The sequence below is a fragment of the Hordeum vulgare genome, chromosome 5H, assembly GCF_904849725.1.
Source record: "Hordeum vulgare subsp. vulgare chromosome 5H, MorexV3_pseudomolecules_assembly, whole genome shotgun sequence".
Classification (NCBI taxonomy): domain Eukaryota; kingdom Viridiplantae; phylum Streptophyta; class Magnoliopsida; order Poales; family Poaceae; genus Hordeum; species Hordeum vulgare.
Genome location: NC_058522.1, coordinates 562,920,076 through 562,936,090, shown reverse-complemented (window position 1 = coordinate 562,936,090; position 16,015 = coordinate 562,920,076). Strand labels below are relative to the sequence as shown.

The window sequence follows — 16,015 nt, the reverse complement described above, 5'->3', positions numbered from 1 at the left end:
TAAATTTTTTCATGCATCCGTCCGTAAACAGGGATCAGTCTATGTATACGGGTGCAAGAGACGCCATTCAACGCTAACTGTATACATTTTAACAATTATTTAAGTTAATCGAACAATATTCATATAAATATGGTAGGATTTTATGTAAATATAACGGATTTTATATAAACACGACAGATTTCATCACATGCCGAACATATTTTAACTAAAAAAATAAGACTATTTGCATGTACGGTCACGTCGAACTCCAATCCCACGACCCAGATACACTACTACACTAGTCGATGGCCGGTCGCGGCGGATCCCTTGGTCTTCTTCATGTCCGGTAGCCTGTTCACCGGACTACTCGGAGCCTCGGAGGCATATGCTTCAGCGCAAAGGACGCCTCGCTTCCCACCGCTCGTGGACCGGAACTCCCGTCCAATGCTTCAGCGGGAGGGGAAGCGGACACCTCCGCTTCCATGCAGCCCATGCGGGGTCGGCGAAGGTCCTCACAAGAGAAGAACCACGCAAGACAGCGGCTGTGTACACAGGCATCGCTCCGGTGGTGGCCTTCATGTGACCCAAGTGGCGGCGCCTCCCGTGTTCTACTTCTCCTTGATGACGGCGGCGAGTGTTGTCTACCACACAACTTTATTTTTGTATATGTTGTTGGACCTTCAAGTATAGAGTTTTATAGGACAAAGACAATTTTCCTTCAAATAAATGATCTAAGGTTTTTTAATTCATGGTTGGTGTAGGATGAAGATGGTCTCTCTCAAACAACCCAGCAATCAAATACAAGAAATCTCTTGTGTCCCCAACACACCCAATACAACGTTAATTGTATATGTGCACTTGTTCGGCGAAGAGATGGTGATACAAGTGTAATATGGATAGTAGATATATGTTTTTGTAATATGAAAATATAAAAACAGCAAGGTAGCAAGTAACAAAAGTGAGCATAAACATTATTGCAATGCTTGGAAATAAGGCTTATGGTGTTGGGGACCGTCGCATGGGAAATAAAAAATTTCCTACGCACACGCAATACCTATCCATGGTGATGATCATCTACGAGATGGGAGAGTGAATCTACATACCCTTGTAGATCGCTAAGCGGAAGCGTATATAAATTTAAGACCCCCAGTTAATGTGGGTAAAGGAAGTGTTTGTAACAAACAACACTTTTAACAAGCTAAGGTTTTAACAGACAGCTTATGTGTTTAACGCAAATATAATGCTTGGTTGAATAGCACAAAAATTAAAATTTGAAAAAAAATTGAGCATGAAATCGACTTACCTGGTTAATGTGCTCGGTGTGACGTGGTCCGGGCTCGCAGCGGTCCGAGGTCGCAGCCCCCAAGCATGTGACAAGGTAGTCGATGAAGAGTTTGGCTTGATGAAGTGACAACACAACACTTCGGGAAGGCCGAGGCGAAACCCCAGGTCCAGTCGAGGAGATAGAGTAGTTTAGTAGTGTGACGACGAAGCCCCCACATTAGTCGATCATGTTGACGACACAATTTGGTTGACGGAGGCGTGGCGATGACGTCGGCGCGTCGAGGTGACTGTCTAACACAGTCGGAACCGATCACCTATGCACATAAAATAGTGCAAGCCAAAAGTAATATCAAATAATAATAGAAGTCCTCTACTTAATTAACTTAAGTTAAGTAAATAGTTAGAAAAAATATAGCGTGGTCGTCGAGGTGCCCGAGCGAAGAGCTCGGCTTGATGAAGTTGCGATACGGCATGGCCGATGTGGCGAGGCGAAACCCTCAGTCCAGCCGAGATGATGAAGTTGGTCGACCGATGATGACGAAGTCCACGGAGCAGGTTGATGAAGAGATGGTGAAGCCCCTAGTATAACCAAGGTGACGTAGTAGTTAAGTAAGGTGGCGCTAGAGCCCCATGCCAGCCGATATGTCCAAGCAGGTAGGCATGTTGAACGTTGGCTTAAAGAAGCGACGGCGCGGCGATGCCGAGTAGGTCAAAATTTGTGACGCGATCAATGCTGCCTTGATGAAGCAACGACGCGTCCGACCCATGCAACGCGTGAGCGACAAGATTCCGCGGAGATTATTCCGCCCTCGCGATGTTGGACTCTTGATCGGATCGCCGAGGTGCTGATCGGATGAGATTGACCTCTACTCGCTGAAGCGATGATCTGTCTAGTGCAGGTCGACAACGCGAAGCAGCGTAGCCGGGCTGGTTTCGCACCAGTGTAATGATGAAGATTGCCTTGGAAAAAGCTCAAAATTTATGGACATGCATTTTAGAACAACACATAATACATTAAAAAGAATTCCTTCAAAAAGGATGTCCAAAACCCCCGTTCATGAAGAAAGATGAACTCGGGTTGGTTTCGTTTTCGCGAAAAGAACATATCAAAAATTCGTTGTACTCATCGGATGGTTCCCGGAGTTTGGACGGTCGGATCAAGCTGAAATTTTGAGGCTGATCGATATAGGAATTCTCCATCCGATGAAGGGTGGGATTTTCCAACGGACGTCCGAGCTAGACACTGGACACCTCACCCTAAACTCATCCAGATTCCTGTCCAGATTCGATAGGGCTCCGATATATCGGAGATTGACGGAGATTCCTCCATCAAAACACGACAAAATTTTGCAGGCTTCTTGTAGAGACAATTCCACTGAATTAATCGTTAAAGAGACCCTCGAGGAAGTGGAGAGACGAACACAAATTCGTTGTCCAAAAAAACTGCAATCTGCACACGAGCCATCAATTCTTCTGCCGATCCCAGAGCGAACCTCCCAATGAAATCACCAATGTTGGCGTCAAAACCGACGGATCTAGGGTAGGGGGTCCGAACTATGATCTTGAATTGATGGGTAACAAGGGACGATGGAGACGATGTTTACCCAGGTTCGGGCCCTCTTGATGTAGGTAAAACTCTACGTCCTGCTCTTGTTGTATTGATGATGAAATATCAAGTACAGAGTTGATCTATCTCGAGATCGTATTTTATAGTCTAAACCCTAATGATGTAGACGTTCTGTCTAATGAATATCTATCAACTATAGCCTGGCCTCAGCTTATATAACACACCGGAGGCCCAGGATAACAAGAGTCCTAGTTGGCTACGTGGTGGAGAGGAGTCCTTGTCTTGATCACCAAGTCTTGTTGATTCTTCCTCGTATATGTCATCGTCTGCCCGAAGTAGCCCAGGAGTCCGGCCCGTAGAGATAGGCCGGCGGCCCGAGGACCCCTTAGTCCCGGACTCCCTCACTCCCACACCGCTATATATACTGGGAAGGGGGCTTAGAGGTTGGACGCACCAAACCCCATGCCCTGCAACCTCCCGTCTCTCCCGTTCTTCCTCGTTCGTAGTTTTAGAGACGCTTGGCAAAGCTCTGCTAGCACTGCTCCACCACTATCTTCATCATGCTGTCGCGTTGGTCGAGATCTCATCTACTTAACCTCTCTTGCTTGCAGGAGCAATAAGGAGACGCCACTGAACCGCACATATGCTGAACGCGGAGGTGTCGCTCGTTCGGTGCTGGATTGTTCGCGCGATCGTGAAGAATACGACTACATCAACCGCGTAATATATGCTTCTGCTTAACGGTCTACGAGGGTACACAAATATACTTTCTTCTCTCATTGCTATGCGTCTTCATAGATAGATTTGGGTGTTCGTATATATTTTTTGTTTTCCATGCACTGTTCCTCAAGAGACATCTTCGACGAGGACTAGGATAGATGATCTACGTAGTACATGGATTTTTATTTTTGCATGCTTTTGAATAGATTTAAGATTTGTAGTATGAGGTATTTAGATATGGACGAGGAAATTTGAGGAGTGCCCGGTTAGTGTTTGAGGGCCAGATTTGTCCATCACGGTTTTAGATGCTCTAAAGACTACAATGACAAAAATGACAGGTGAATCAACCCGAATCCATTGAAAATCTAAACCGACCTTTTTTTTAGAAAAGAAGGATGACCCCCGGCCTCTGCATCACGGAGATGCATGCGGCCATTTTATTGATTATTCTCGAGGACCTTACAAAGTATTACAACAATATGTCTGAATCCGCCATCTTCGCAACATGTGTCGCTACTCCTATCCATATGATGAAGGGGTGCTAGCTGGGCCACATACCCAGATCACTTACCTAAGCCTAACATCAAAAGTCAGAAGCCCCAGCAGATCCGGTCAAGCCATCTGCCACATACCGGGTCTAGGGCACAAAACCGATCTGACGCACTCGTGTGCTATCGCCGCCATCTTCCACCGGTCCGTCTTCAGAGCAAATATTGAGGCTTCTACCTTGTGTAGCCACTCTGCCATTGACGTCACCATGACGCCAGATAGCTACCTCCTCCTGCGCGAGTCCATCTCCACGCATCGGACGTCGAGTCCCCACAGCGCCATGCCGCCGATATCCGCCGCCATCAATGTGTGAGATGAAGCACCGCTCCACCATTCCTCCAGCCAGCACTTGCTCCAAAACGATGCCCCCAGGAGGGAGGGCGATAAAACGCCATCATCGTCCGATCCAGGAAGACCCAGATCTAGGGTTTCCCCCGGAGCATCCAGAGCCTGATGACGCAAACAGCAATGCCGTTGCTCCACCAGACGAGCGCCGCCGACGTCACAGCCTCCAAGATGTAGCAGGCCAAAATGCGCCGACATCGACCCGCCGCCACCTCCACCACCGCTTGAGCAGCCCCCGAGCAACGCCTTCAGGAAGGAACACGCCACCGAGGTGTCGTCGTCGCTTGGACCAAGGGGATCTGAGGTTTTCACCTGAGCTCCTGGGAGGGGTGGAAGGAAGGGGATCCTCTCCAAAGCCTCCAACAAGGGGAACAACACCCAAAGGCGCTGCCTTTGGAGTGGCCGCCGCACCGGCCAAGGGACTCCCCCGGAACCCTTCCAACCACCGGATCTGCAGGGCCAGCACCCAAGAACAGCGAAAAACCATCTGGGGCCGGATCCGCTGCAGATCGGAGTAGATCGGGGTCGACGAGAAGCAACACCATGGCCACCAGCATCCAGCGAGGACCGCCGCCGCCACCCCCCGCGCCGTCCAGGTCAAAGAGGGATCCACCGACCGCGTACAGGGGCCACCAACGCCTGCACCCGCCGGAGCACCGCCGCTAGCCCAGCGCCCGCCACCGCCTGCCGCGGGCCGCCGCCGTGCGCCCCACTCCCCGCCACCGCTCGCCGAGGCCTGCCCCCTCGCGCCCGATCGCGATCGCCACAAGCCACCGCCGTCAACCACCTAGATCCGCCGCCCGCGGAGGAAGGGGAGCCGGGAGAGGGAGTCCCCCGCCGCCGCCGTCTGCCACACGTGGTTTACCGACGGCGTCGCCCGGCGGCGGCGAGGAGGGGAGGATGAGAGAGCGGCGGCGGCGCCTAGGGCTTGGGAGCCCCCGAGTCGCCCAGGGCGGGGGCGACGCGAGGGGTGTTTCCCTGGTTTGAATATTCGTCAGACGTGGTTACGTGAAATCTAAACCGACCTGATCTAAAGACACATCTTTACATGCCCCCACCGCTAATAGACTCACCCATCAAATGGTTATAGGGCGGGGAAACCATTATTCATATACTGGGGTGACGCCACTACCTCGCCATCCCAAACCAAATACGAAGACTGCGTAAGGCAAACCTGACACTATTGGCCATCCCACAACACACCAGATTCCGACCGAGCTCGTGATCGTTCAGGAGTATGCACTAACTTCCACATCTTTGGTGACCTAGAGTCCATCCCACCATTGAAGATCTCCACACGGATCCCTCTAGACTTCACAAGCTACCCCAACATTGTGGTCGAGCACTGACGATGTCTTGGATTAATGGGCACATACTATGTCGTCATGTCATCTATGAGCTGGGCCGATGATCCACCAACTTTTAAAGGAAGGACTCCCGAATATGTGGCCCTCACATATTTAAGATGGAATCTTTCGAATACTTGATATATACTCCAAGGCATAGTTGAAGGCATAGTTGAACAATACATAAGCGGACAACTAGAATTGAGAATAACCTCCAAAGAAGAAGAGTTTTTTTCTTAAAAAGTTAAATCAATTTGGAAGCAGTGAATTGGTGCCTAGGATCATCTGCCCTGCGCTCAAGAAAAAAATCAAACCAAATACTAGAAAAACAAATAATTTAGATAATTTGCTGCGTGAGCTGCGCTCAAAATCTCAGATAATTTAGATATCTGAATAGCTCTAGGCAAAAAAAGATAAATTTGGGGTTTGTAAAAATGTTTGCTGTTCATGTATTATTGGGTCCCAATTAACTTTTTTGCTGAGAGTTGCTCATAAGTCCAATAACCTGAAATTTGAAGGGCACCTCACGCGCTAAATTATCTACCATGTAAAAATCCGGGTTCAGAAGTGGATATCCGAATCATTTTTAGATAGTCAAAGTGAACACAATAAACCATACACTCGCATCCTTGTTAGGGTTCTGTGTTATTTTTGAATATCGTCCAACCAATGACCTAAAACATTGGCAATATTAACGAGTGAATACAATTTAGACGCAATCTAGATGAATGATCACATAGAATGTGCAAGCTTACATGATAAAAGAGGTAATTGATTGTCTCATGGTGAGAAAGCTATACTTTTTGTTTCCTTGCAGTTGCAACGGATGAGACTATCTTAAATTTTCAAATTTTCTTGTTATTATATACTAGAACATCTGAATACGTGAGTGCAAGTACATAAAGTCGACTATGCAGAAACCAGATATAAAATACATCCCGTCTTTATGTCGGAAATTTGCAAAGACACGCACGGCGAAGCCCAGCCCGATCGCTCAATTTCCTCGTTATTTATGAAGTAGTTGGAAATCGCCCGAGGGCGTAGCAAATTTTAATTTCTAGTCTTTGAAATATACGAGTTTTTATCTAAAACTTGCTGAAAGGACGTGGATGTCTCCTAGAGGGGGATGAATAAGCGCTTTAAAATAATTATTGTTTAGGCTTGAACAAATGCGGAATAAAACTAACATTTAATTAGTCAAGCACAAAATCTAAAACAACTAGGCTCACCTATGTGCACCAACAACTTATGCTAAGCAAGATAAACAACTAAGTGGTAGCAAGATATATATCAAGAAACAATATAGCTATCACAAAGTAAAGTGCATAAGTAGAGCACTCGGGTAAGAGATAACCGAGGCACGCACAGACGTTTATGTATCCAGAAGTTCGCACCCTTGCGGATGCTAATCTCCGTTTGAAGATGTGTCGAGGCACAATGCCCCCAAGAAGCCATTAGGACCACTGTAATCTCCTCACGCCCTTGCACAATGCAAGATGTCGTGATTCCACTAAGGGACCCTTGAGGATGGTCACTGAACCCGTACAAACAAGGTTGGGGCAATCTGCATAACTTAATTGAAGGCTCCCAACAACACCATAAAGCTTCATCATAATGGACTGTGGCTCCGCGATGACCTCAAATGCTCACGGCAATCTTCACAACCTAATTGGAGACCCCGACGCTTACCCGGAGCTTTACACCATAATTATTGAGCTCCGAGGCACCACCAAGCTTCTAGGACGCCAAAGCACCCAATAAGAACAAGCTCTAGGGTAACAAGCACCAAAGAGTAGTAAACTTCTGAGCTTTTCACTTCCACGTATCATCGTGGAGAACTCCAAGCAATGCAACTAATGCAATGGCAAGAACACACGAAGTGGTCAAGTCCCTCACACTCAAGTTGCTCCACAACAACGAAAGCTATGAAGGAATATGAGGGGGAGAACAAGGAGCTCACAAAGAACTCCAAGATCTAAATCCAAGGGGTTCCCCTCACATAGAGGAGAAAGTGATTTATGGAAATATGGACCTAGATCTCCTCTCTCTTTTTCCTCAAGAAGTAGCAAGAATGATTGGAGGGATTGAGAGTTAGCAAGCTTGAGAAAGGTCAACAATGGGGGAAGAACATGAGGTGAAGAGTTGAAAACCATTGGGTAAGAAGACCCCCTTAAATATGTCTTCTCAAATCCAACTATTATGTGCACAGGCCGTGCACACGCGGTACTACTTCTTGGCTGAGCGGTACTTCCACTGGAGCGGTACTACCACTCGGACCACATCGGTACTTCCGCTTAAAAAGAGCAACAACACCTCATAAGCGAGAGAGGTGAAATAAGCGGAAGAGGGGCCGACAGGGGTGGGCCGCAGTACCACCGGAGTGGTACTATCACTGCCCGAACGATACTTCCGCTTAAAATAGGCAACGACACCCAAGATGCCATAAAGGAAAAATAAGAGGAAGATAGGCCGGCAGGGGAGGGCGGCAGTACCGCTTGGGTAGTACTACCGCTTTGCCCCGAGCGGTACTTCCGCTTGAGAGAGAAAACCTGCCCTTGTACTAAAACTGCCATAACTTCTGCATACGAGCTCCAAATTGAGCAAACTCAAGCTTGTTGGATAGCAAACGACAAGTTATGAAAATTCCAATGATATAGAGATGTGAAACCTCTATGAACGAAGAACCGGCAAAAACTCCAACATCGAAAACATCACAGAAGATGCGCATGAACTCCGTTTTCGATGAACTCGAGCTTGTCCTGAAGATAACCAAAAGCTCAAGAACACACATACGAAAAAACCAACCAAGAACCAAGAAATATGATGATGCCAAGAATGCAATGATTTGAGATCTAAACGAATGATACGATCAAGTTACTCACTTGAGAGCCCCCTTGGTAGTACAACAATCTATCCTATAACACGGTCTCGGAACTAACACACTGAGACCGGTAAAAGAGAAAACCTATCAAGGACAAACCTTTGCATTGCACATAGTACACTTGAGCTACATGATGACAATGTTGTCCTCCTCAAGATGGACTACCTTTCCCGGTTGTGCCGGCTTGATGAAGACTAGTAGATTGCTCCACCATACTCTACTATGGGTGAGCCACTCTTCAGCACATCTTCACAAGTCTATTGCCACGACAATGGACGGAAAGCTTCAAGCATGATCTCTTCATGATGCTCCACTTGAACTTGCACACTGCAAACTTCACGGGTTGAATGAGATCTTCCTCTTGACGCAGGCCCATGGAAACACACATAACCCCACATAGAACTCTCACGAGACCATGAGTTAGTACACAAGCGGAATGGATAATGCTTACCATATCATGGGATCACTTGATCCCACTCGGTACATTTTGTACGCTTTGTGCGTTGATCAACTTGATTCACTCTTTGACTTAGTCTTGATAAACCTTGTGTCTTTATGACCAATCTTTGGATAAAACCTTGAATGCCACCTTGGTCATCATATAAACTCCTTGAAATCAACAAATGGATTTTGAGAAGTGCCTATGGACAAATCCTTCGAAAATAACTCAAGGCAACCATTAGTCCATAGGGATTGTCATCAATCACCAAAACCACATATGTAGAAATGTGCTCTAACACTTGCATTTTCCCTTCTCTCTCTTACCAAGTTTCATAGATAAAATTTTAAGATATCTTTTTGTCGGTTCTAGACATAAAAATCATGATTTTGACGTCACTCGTACTAATTTCAATAGTTGAAACTGAACATTTTATTCTGAAAATCGTCTAATTATATTCAAAATGAATCTTATTTCAAAGCTCTCGCCACAGACAAACATGATCATGAAAATAGAACTTAATTTAGGCCGTTCGCTCAAAAGATATAAAGTTTGAAAATGGAAAACCACAAAATAAAAGCACGCGCGAGGGACTCTAAGACTTGCGTGCCACAATTCCCCTTCTCTGTTATGTCCATCTTTATGAATTGAATTGAATCAAATGTTTTTGTTTGCTATGCCATAAGGGCATCTCTAATGACGGCTCATAAATCGTCCGCATACGCCTATGTCGCACTATCCGGACCATGGAAACCATCCAACGCGGGCTTGTGTCAATTCGTAGGGCGGTCCGGACGAACTTTCTCCCACAAACCGACACTAAAAATGGGGGCTTTGCAGCAGTTCGGACACGTAAAATGCCGCTTTCTGCCCCTGGCTCACCAAAAAGGAAGCCGAAGCCCCTGTTTTGTAGCAACCCGCATGGTTTTTGCGCCAAATTCCCCCATTTTCTTCTTCCACCCCTGCCACTCTTCGTCCAATTCTCACTATTTTCTATCACCCTCTCTATCCTTCCAGCGTCGACGCACAAAGCTGTCAAAGAACCTGACAGAGATGAATGTGATGGTGTCGGAGGATCCATGTATCACGCTCGCCTCAAAGATCAACTCGGCTATGCTGCAGGATTGCCGCGTCAAAGCGATGGCCGCAAAGCAGGAGAAGATCAAGAAGCGGTTGGCTGCTAGTGGGCCTGGTGATAGTGTTGGGTGTGGCAGACGTGGTGGTCGTGGCGTACGTGGCGGACGTCGTCGTACGAGTGCGCCCACAGTACAAACGGTGGCGAGGCTAGAGCATTACAAGCCTCCCGTACTACTACGCTGCCAAGTAGGTCATAACAGTTCAAATTGTTGATGGAGGCGCCGGACAAGAAGCTCAAGCTCGAAGAGAGGTGACCCATGATCGAAGATTGGAAGACTGCAATCGAGGAAAAGAAGACGAAGATCAGCGCCAATTCCGAGGATGCAAATATGTTAAACTTGAAAGTGGACTCTTTGGATGTCCATGCCAAAAATGATCATGCAATCCATCTGCTACCAGATGTTGGAGCGGCAGAAAGACCAGTTAGCAACGACGGAGAGTGTGGATGTCAAGGAGTGTTAGAGCATATTTCTTCATGTGTGGTTTTGATAATTGATGACAATCCCTGTGAAATCATGGTTGCCTTGAGTTTTATATGAAGGATTTGTCCATAGGCACTTATTGAAGTCCATCGGTTGGTTTCAAGGAGTTTATATGGTGACCAAGGTGGTATTCAATTTTATCCAAAGATTGGTCATGTGAGAGTTGAGCTTATTGCAAGAATCTCAAGAAGAAGAAGAAGATTGTGTGACCATTCACGTTTACCTTCAAGACATCATCTTCATGAAAAGAGAAGATAATATACAAGGTTGATCAAGACTAAGTCAAAGAGTGAATCAAGTTGATCAACACACAAAGCGTATAAGATGTACCGAGAGGGATCAACTGATCCCATGGTATGGTAAGCATTTTTCATTACGCTTTGTGTACTAACCCGTGGTCTACATGCGAATTCTATGTGGGGTTATGTAAGTTCCTATGGGCTTGCGTCAAGAGGAAGATCCCATACAACCCATGGAGGATGACATCAAGTGGTGATCGTCATCAAGATTGCGACGTGCAAGTTCAGGTGGAGTATCACAAAAAGATCATGTTTGAACCTTGTCGTCCATTGTGGTGACAATGGACTTGTGAAGACGTATCGAAGAGTGGCTCACCCATAGTGGAGTATGGGAGCAATCAACTAGTCTTCATCGAGCCAACGCGATCAATAAAGATGGTCCATCTTGAGGAAGTCAAGATCGTCATCATCTAGCTCAAGTGGGCTATGTGCAAAGTATAGGTTTTCCCTTGATAGGTTTTCTATTTTACCGGTCTCATGGTAGTAGTTGGGAGACCGGGTTATAGGATCGATTGTCGTACTATCAAGGGGGGATCTCAAGTGAGTAGCTTGATCGTATAGTTCATTGAGAGCTCAAACCATTTGCATCATTGCATCATATTTCTTGGTACTTGTTTGGTGTTTCTCTTTGTGAGTTGCAGAGCTTAATCTTCATGACAAGCTAGAGTTCATCAAAAACAGAGTCCATATGCATCTTCTATGATGTTTTTTATGTTGGAGTTTTTGTCGATTCTGCATTCATAGAGGTTTTACATCTCTATATCATTAGCATTTTCATACTGCATCTTCTTAACATATTGTCGTTGTTGGATAGCTCTTGTCATCCTGAATCCAATAAGCTTGAGTTTGCTCAATTCGGAGCTCATTTACAGAAGTTATGGCAGTTCTGGTCTTACCTGTTTTCTTGATATGGTTGTACCACTTATCCGAGCAGTTGTACCACTTGGCCGGTACGTCCAGTACAACTACCGCCCCAGGGGTGATACCCCGAGGTTGCTGCTTTCAAGTTCGTGCGAGCGGTTGTACTTGTGCCTCTGGGTGCTTATACCACTTGAGCTGGGCATCCCTGGAGAGTAGCTTCACGATGTTGTACCAGCCTAGTACCGCCCTACCACTGGACACATCTCTGGTTTGATATTGTTCATGGGCGGTGGTGGCTCGGTTGTTTTTGTTGTTTTTCAGCCGGTACTACCGCCTGCGCCACTGGTTGTACCACTCGGTAGGGTTTCTGCATGGTACCCGTGATTTTCATTTGTACGGGTATATATAGCAGTTGTACCGCTCCTATGTTATTCTGCACATAACGGTCAAATTCGTGGGGACCTATAAAAGGAGGTCTTCTTTCCCAATGGTCACTATCCTTTGAGCTCATGTTCATCGTCCATTGTTGACCTTCTTCGAGCTTGCTAACTCTCAATCCCTCCAATGATTCTTACTAGTTCTTGAGGGAAAAGAGAGACGACATCCAGATCCAATTTCAACCAATCACTCTCTCCTCTATGTGAGGGAAACCCCTTGGATCTAGATCTTAGAGTTCTTCGTGTTCTTCTTCGTTCTTCCTATCATTTTCTTCCATAGTATTAGTTGTTGTGGTGGGATTTCAAAGAGAAGGACTTGGGCACTCGAGGTGCCCTTATCATTGCATTTGGTGCATAGGTTTGAGTTCTCCACGGTAATACGTGGAAGTGAAGTTTGAGAAGCTTATTACTCTTGGGTGCTTGGTACCCTAGAGCTTGTTTATCTTGGGTGCTTTGGCGTCCTAAATTTTTGGTGGTGCCTCGAAGCTCAATCATTATGGTGTAAAGTTGTGGGCAAGCGTCGAGGTCTTTAATTAGGTTGTGGAGATCTTGCCCCGAGCAATTTGTACGAGTACTTGCGACCGTCCCAAGGGTTGTCAAAGTGTACGGGTTCGGTGATTGTCCTCAAGGATTGCCATTTGTACGGGTTTGGTGACCGCCCTCAAGGGTCCTTTAGTGAAATGACGACATCTTGCATTACATGAGGGCGTGAGAAGATTACGATGACCTTAGTGGCTTCTTGGAGAGCATTGTGTCTCTACACCGCTTCAAACGGAGATTAGCATCCGCAAGGGTGTGAACTTCGGGATACATCGTCGTCTCTGCATGCCTCGGTTATCTCTTACCCGAACCCTTTACTTACGCACTTTACTTTCTGATAGCCATATCGTTTCTTGTTATATATCTTGATATCGCTTAGTTGTTTATCTTGCTTAGCATAAGTTGTTGATGCACATAGATAAGCCTAGTTGTTTTAGGTTTTGTGCTTGACTAGTTAAACTTTAGTTTTATTCCACATTCGTTCAAACCTAAATCGTAATTATTTTAAAGCGCCTATTTATCATCACCTTCTAGGCGACATCCACGTCCTTTCAAGGAGATTGACACCATATTGCAGTCTACGCAGCCGTGGCGGCATAGAAGAGACTAGTTACTATTTCCTTTTTTCGTTTTATAAGCCTTATCTTAACCTTTTTTTTAGAGGGCTCATCTCCATCTCACTTTAAGATTCTGAGTCTATTTAAAAATAATAATATTTAGAAGGTTCATCTCCATCTCATTTTAAGATTCCGAGGGACATACATGCAAGAATTAGAAGAAAACACATCAATGCATGTAATGTTTCTAGTACTTATCTAATGCCCAAGCATGCATGCATTATAACTAATCCAAATTAAGGTCGTGTTTGGAATCATAATAGATTATGATAATCTGGATTGTAAAGATAGATTATATAATCTGATTTATAAAAATATCTAGGTGGACATGTTTAAAAGTCATATTATATAAACTATAATCCATATTTTACATTGCATAATGACCTGTCTACTCTCTGTTTTTTAAAAGGAGAGAATGGCGGTGACAAAAGTGTAATTATCTCCAACTTTACAAGGCTAATGAATCATTAGCAATCCATAATTTAATTTTAGCTGGGATAGAGTAGATTGTGAGTTTTTAATAATCTGTCCATCTAGTTTTTGTGATTTACGCCATAATTTGTTCTGTTTAAAGACATAATAGATTATAATAACTGAATTATATAATCTAGATGGTTCCAAACAAGGCCTAAGACATCAGTTTATTTTCGATAGTTTCTAAAGTACGAGATACATTCCTTCACTCACCATATGCAACTTCACTCATCATATGCATTATTGATGAAATTTTAGATTTAAGCCATATAAATAAAGAAAGGAGGGAGTAAGATTTTGAATGCACTTAACACCTCAGCTAAGTACTCATGCATTATGAATATTAGTTGTTAATACTTTTCATACATTTTTTTAGAATACCTTTTAATGTACTTAACACCCCACCTCATTGGAAGAGTCCTAGCACTCATGCGTTATTTTGTTATGTTATATGGCATAAGACGAGGGCGAGGCCAATCACATTTTCCTTTTCGAGGAGGAGAAGCTAAGCTAGCAAAGATCACCATTGTAACTTGAACATGTCCTCGTCTAATCGTTGCCATTACGTGCTCCACTTGAGAGAAAAGAGTCAATTATTTGCACACCACGTAGTACAAGGGGAACCCATCATCATATCATTCTCTCCAGTTGGGAGCACACAACACAATCGAAGAGGGCAAAGATACATGCACGGCACAAAGCTAGCACACGCACCCACGTAACGTGCACGCGTGAACCGTCAATCATACACACAAACGGCACACTAGATGATTGATTGGTTGATTAGGTGGCGTGGTCCTTGAGGATGTCGAGCGTGAGCTCGCCGGGGTCGGTGGCCTGCACGTCGATCTGCGTGCCGTCCAGCTCCTTCTTGAACCCCTCGTTGGAGCTGGCGTAGACCATCTTGCTCTTCACCTCCGCACTCGTCGGCGACCTTTCATCAGATATAACCAACCAATTACACCAACAACATGTCATCGTGCATCCCACACATTTGGTCACATAGTCTGTAGAGGAGCACGAGTGCCTATTTAAGAGAAACGTACCAGGAGATGAAGAAGATCTTGCTGCGGGGCGCCTCCCCGTCGGCGCCTTTGGCGGTGGCGTCGCCGACGGTGAAGTCGAGGTCGTAGACGGCGTAGCGGCAGTCGTCGGCGGGGAGCGCCGCCGCGAGGTCGTCGAAGCCGGCGTCGCGGCCGCCCACCTTGTCCACCACCACCCGATGCACGGCGTCGTCCATCTTGTACACCACGAACCGGTGCGCGCGCCCCGCCCGCAGCTCCTGGAACGCCCTCACGCACTCCTCGCTCACCGCCACGCCCGACACCGCGTTCGCCTGCACGCAAATCACCCCGAGTTATCCACAAATCCACGACGAAAATACCCAAAGCACGAACGGATCAAGAATAAGAATGCTAAGGAGATCACAAATATGGAGTAACATTTGCGTACCATGCTGTGCCTGGAGGTTGGCTCGGGGAAGTCTAAATCTTTGTGATGATGCTGCAACAAAGAACTGGTACGAGTATTTCGCAGTGGAGTTCCGTTGTTATTTCAGCGTGGTGTCGCCTGGTGCTTAAATAAGATGATCAGGTGTACACGTGTGGGCTCTGGGGTGTCGCTCTCCGTCGGCCCGACTGTTCTGGACGTGGCGATGTGGCAGCGGGAAGAAGAAGAAGAAGAATTGGAGTGACTCACGCCGGAGAATCGAAGCTTGGAAAGTCGTCTGGAGGGGGGATGGTGGCCAGTTCCGCTTGCGTGGTCGGTCTGTAGATCGAGGGTCAGGGCGTGCCTTTTCCATTTGAAATTGTAGCTTCATTCGCGAAGATCAGCTCAGCAGTTCGATTGTGCTTCCGCGGTGACGTGCACATTTCGGTTGGTACGCCTGTCAATCACCGTGGAAGCTTCCTTTGCGTGTATACTCACATGAGTAGAAATAGGATTGATCTGCGAATTCCCGCCGTGCCGTTCAAGCTGACCGGTCCAGTAAACAGAAACAACCCGGGGGTCTCAAATGGGTCTTCAACCCCTCGTATTTAAACCAAATATGAGATGGAT

At 46.1% G+C, this 16,015-nt stretch overlaps 1 protein-coding gene across 2 annotated transcripts; it reads right to left on the bottom strand.

Annotated features, from left to right (window-relative positions):
- Positions 1 to 14,531: 14,531 nt before the first annotated feature.
- On the bottom strand, positions 14,532 to 15,707 carry LOC123453036 (actin-depolymerizing factor 3-like). 2 transcript variants are annotated; one of them, XM_045129798.1, is made up of 4 exons: positions 15,413 to 15,707; positions 15,370 to 15,375; positions 15,004 to 15,294; positions 14,532 to 14,891 (listed from the first exon to the last, which is right to left on the bottom strand). In XM_045129798.1, coding segments are annotated over exons 2-4 (444 nt in total). In that variant the 5' UTR covers positions 15,372 to 15,375; positions 15,413 to 15,707; the 3' UTR covers positions 14,532 to 14,740. The 2 variants fall into 2 exon arrangements, with proteins under 2 accessions (XP_044985733.1, XP_044985732.1); XM_045129797.1 differs by lacking the exon at positions 15,370 to 15,375 and having other exon boundaries at positions 15,004 to 15,293; positions 15,410 to 15,707.
- Positions 15,708 to 16,015: the final 308 nt, after the last annotated feature.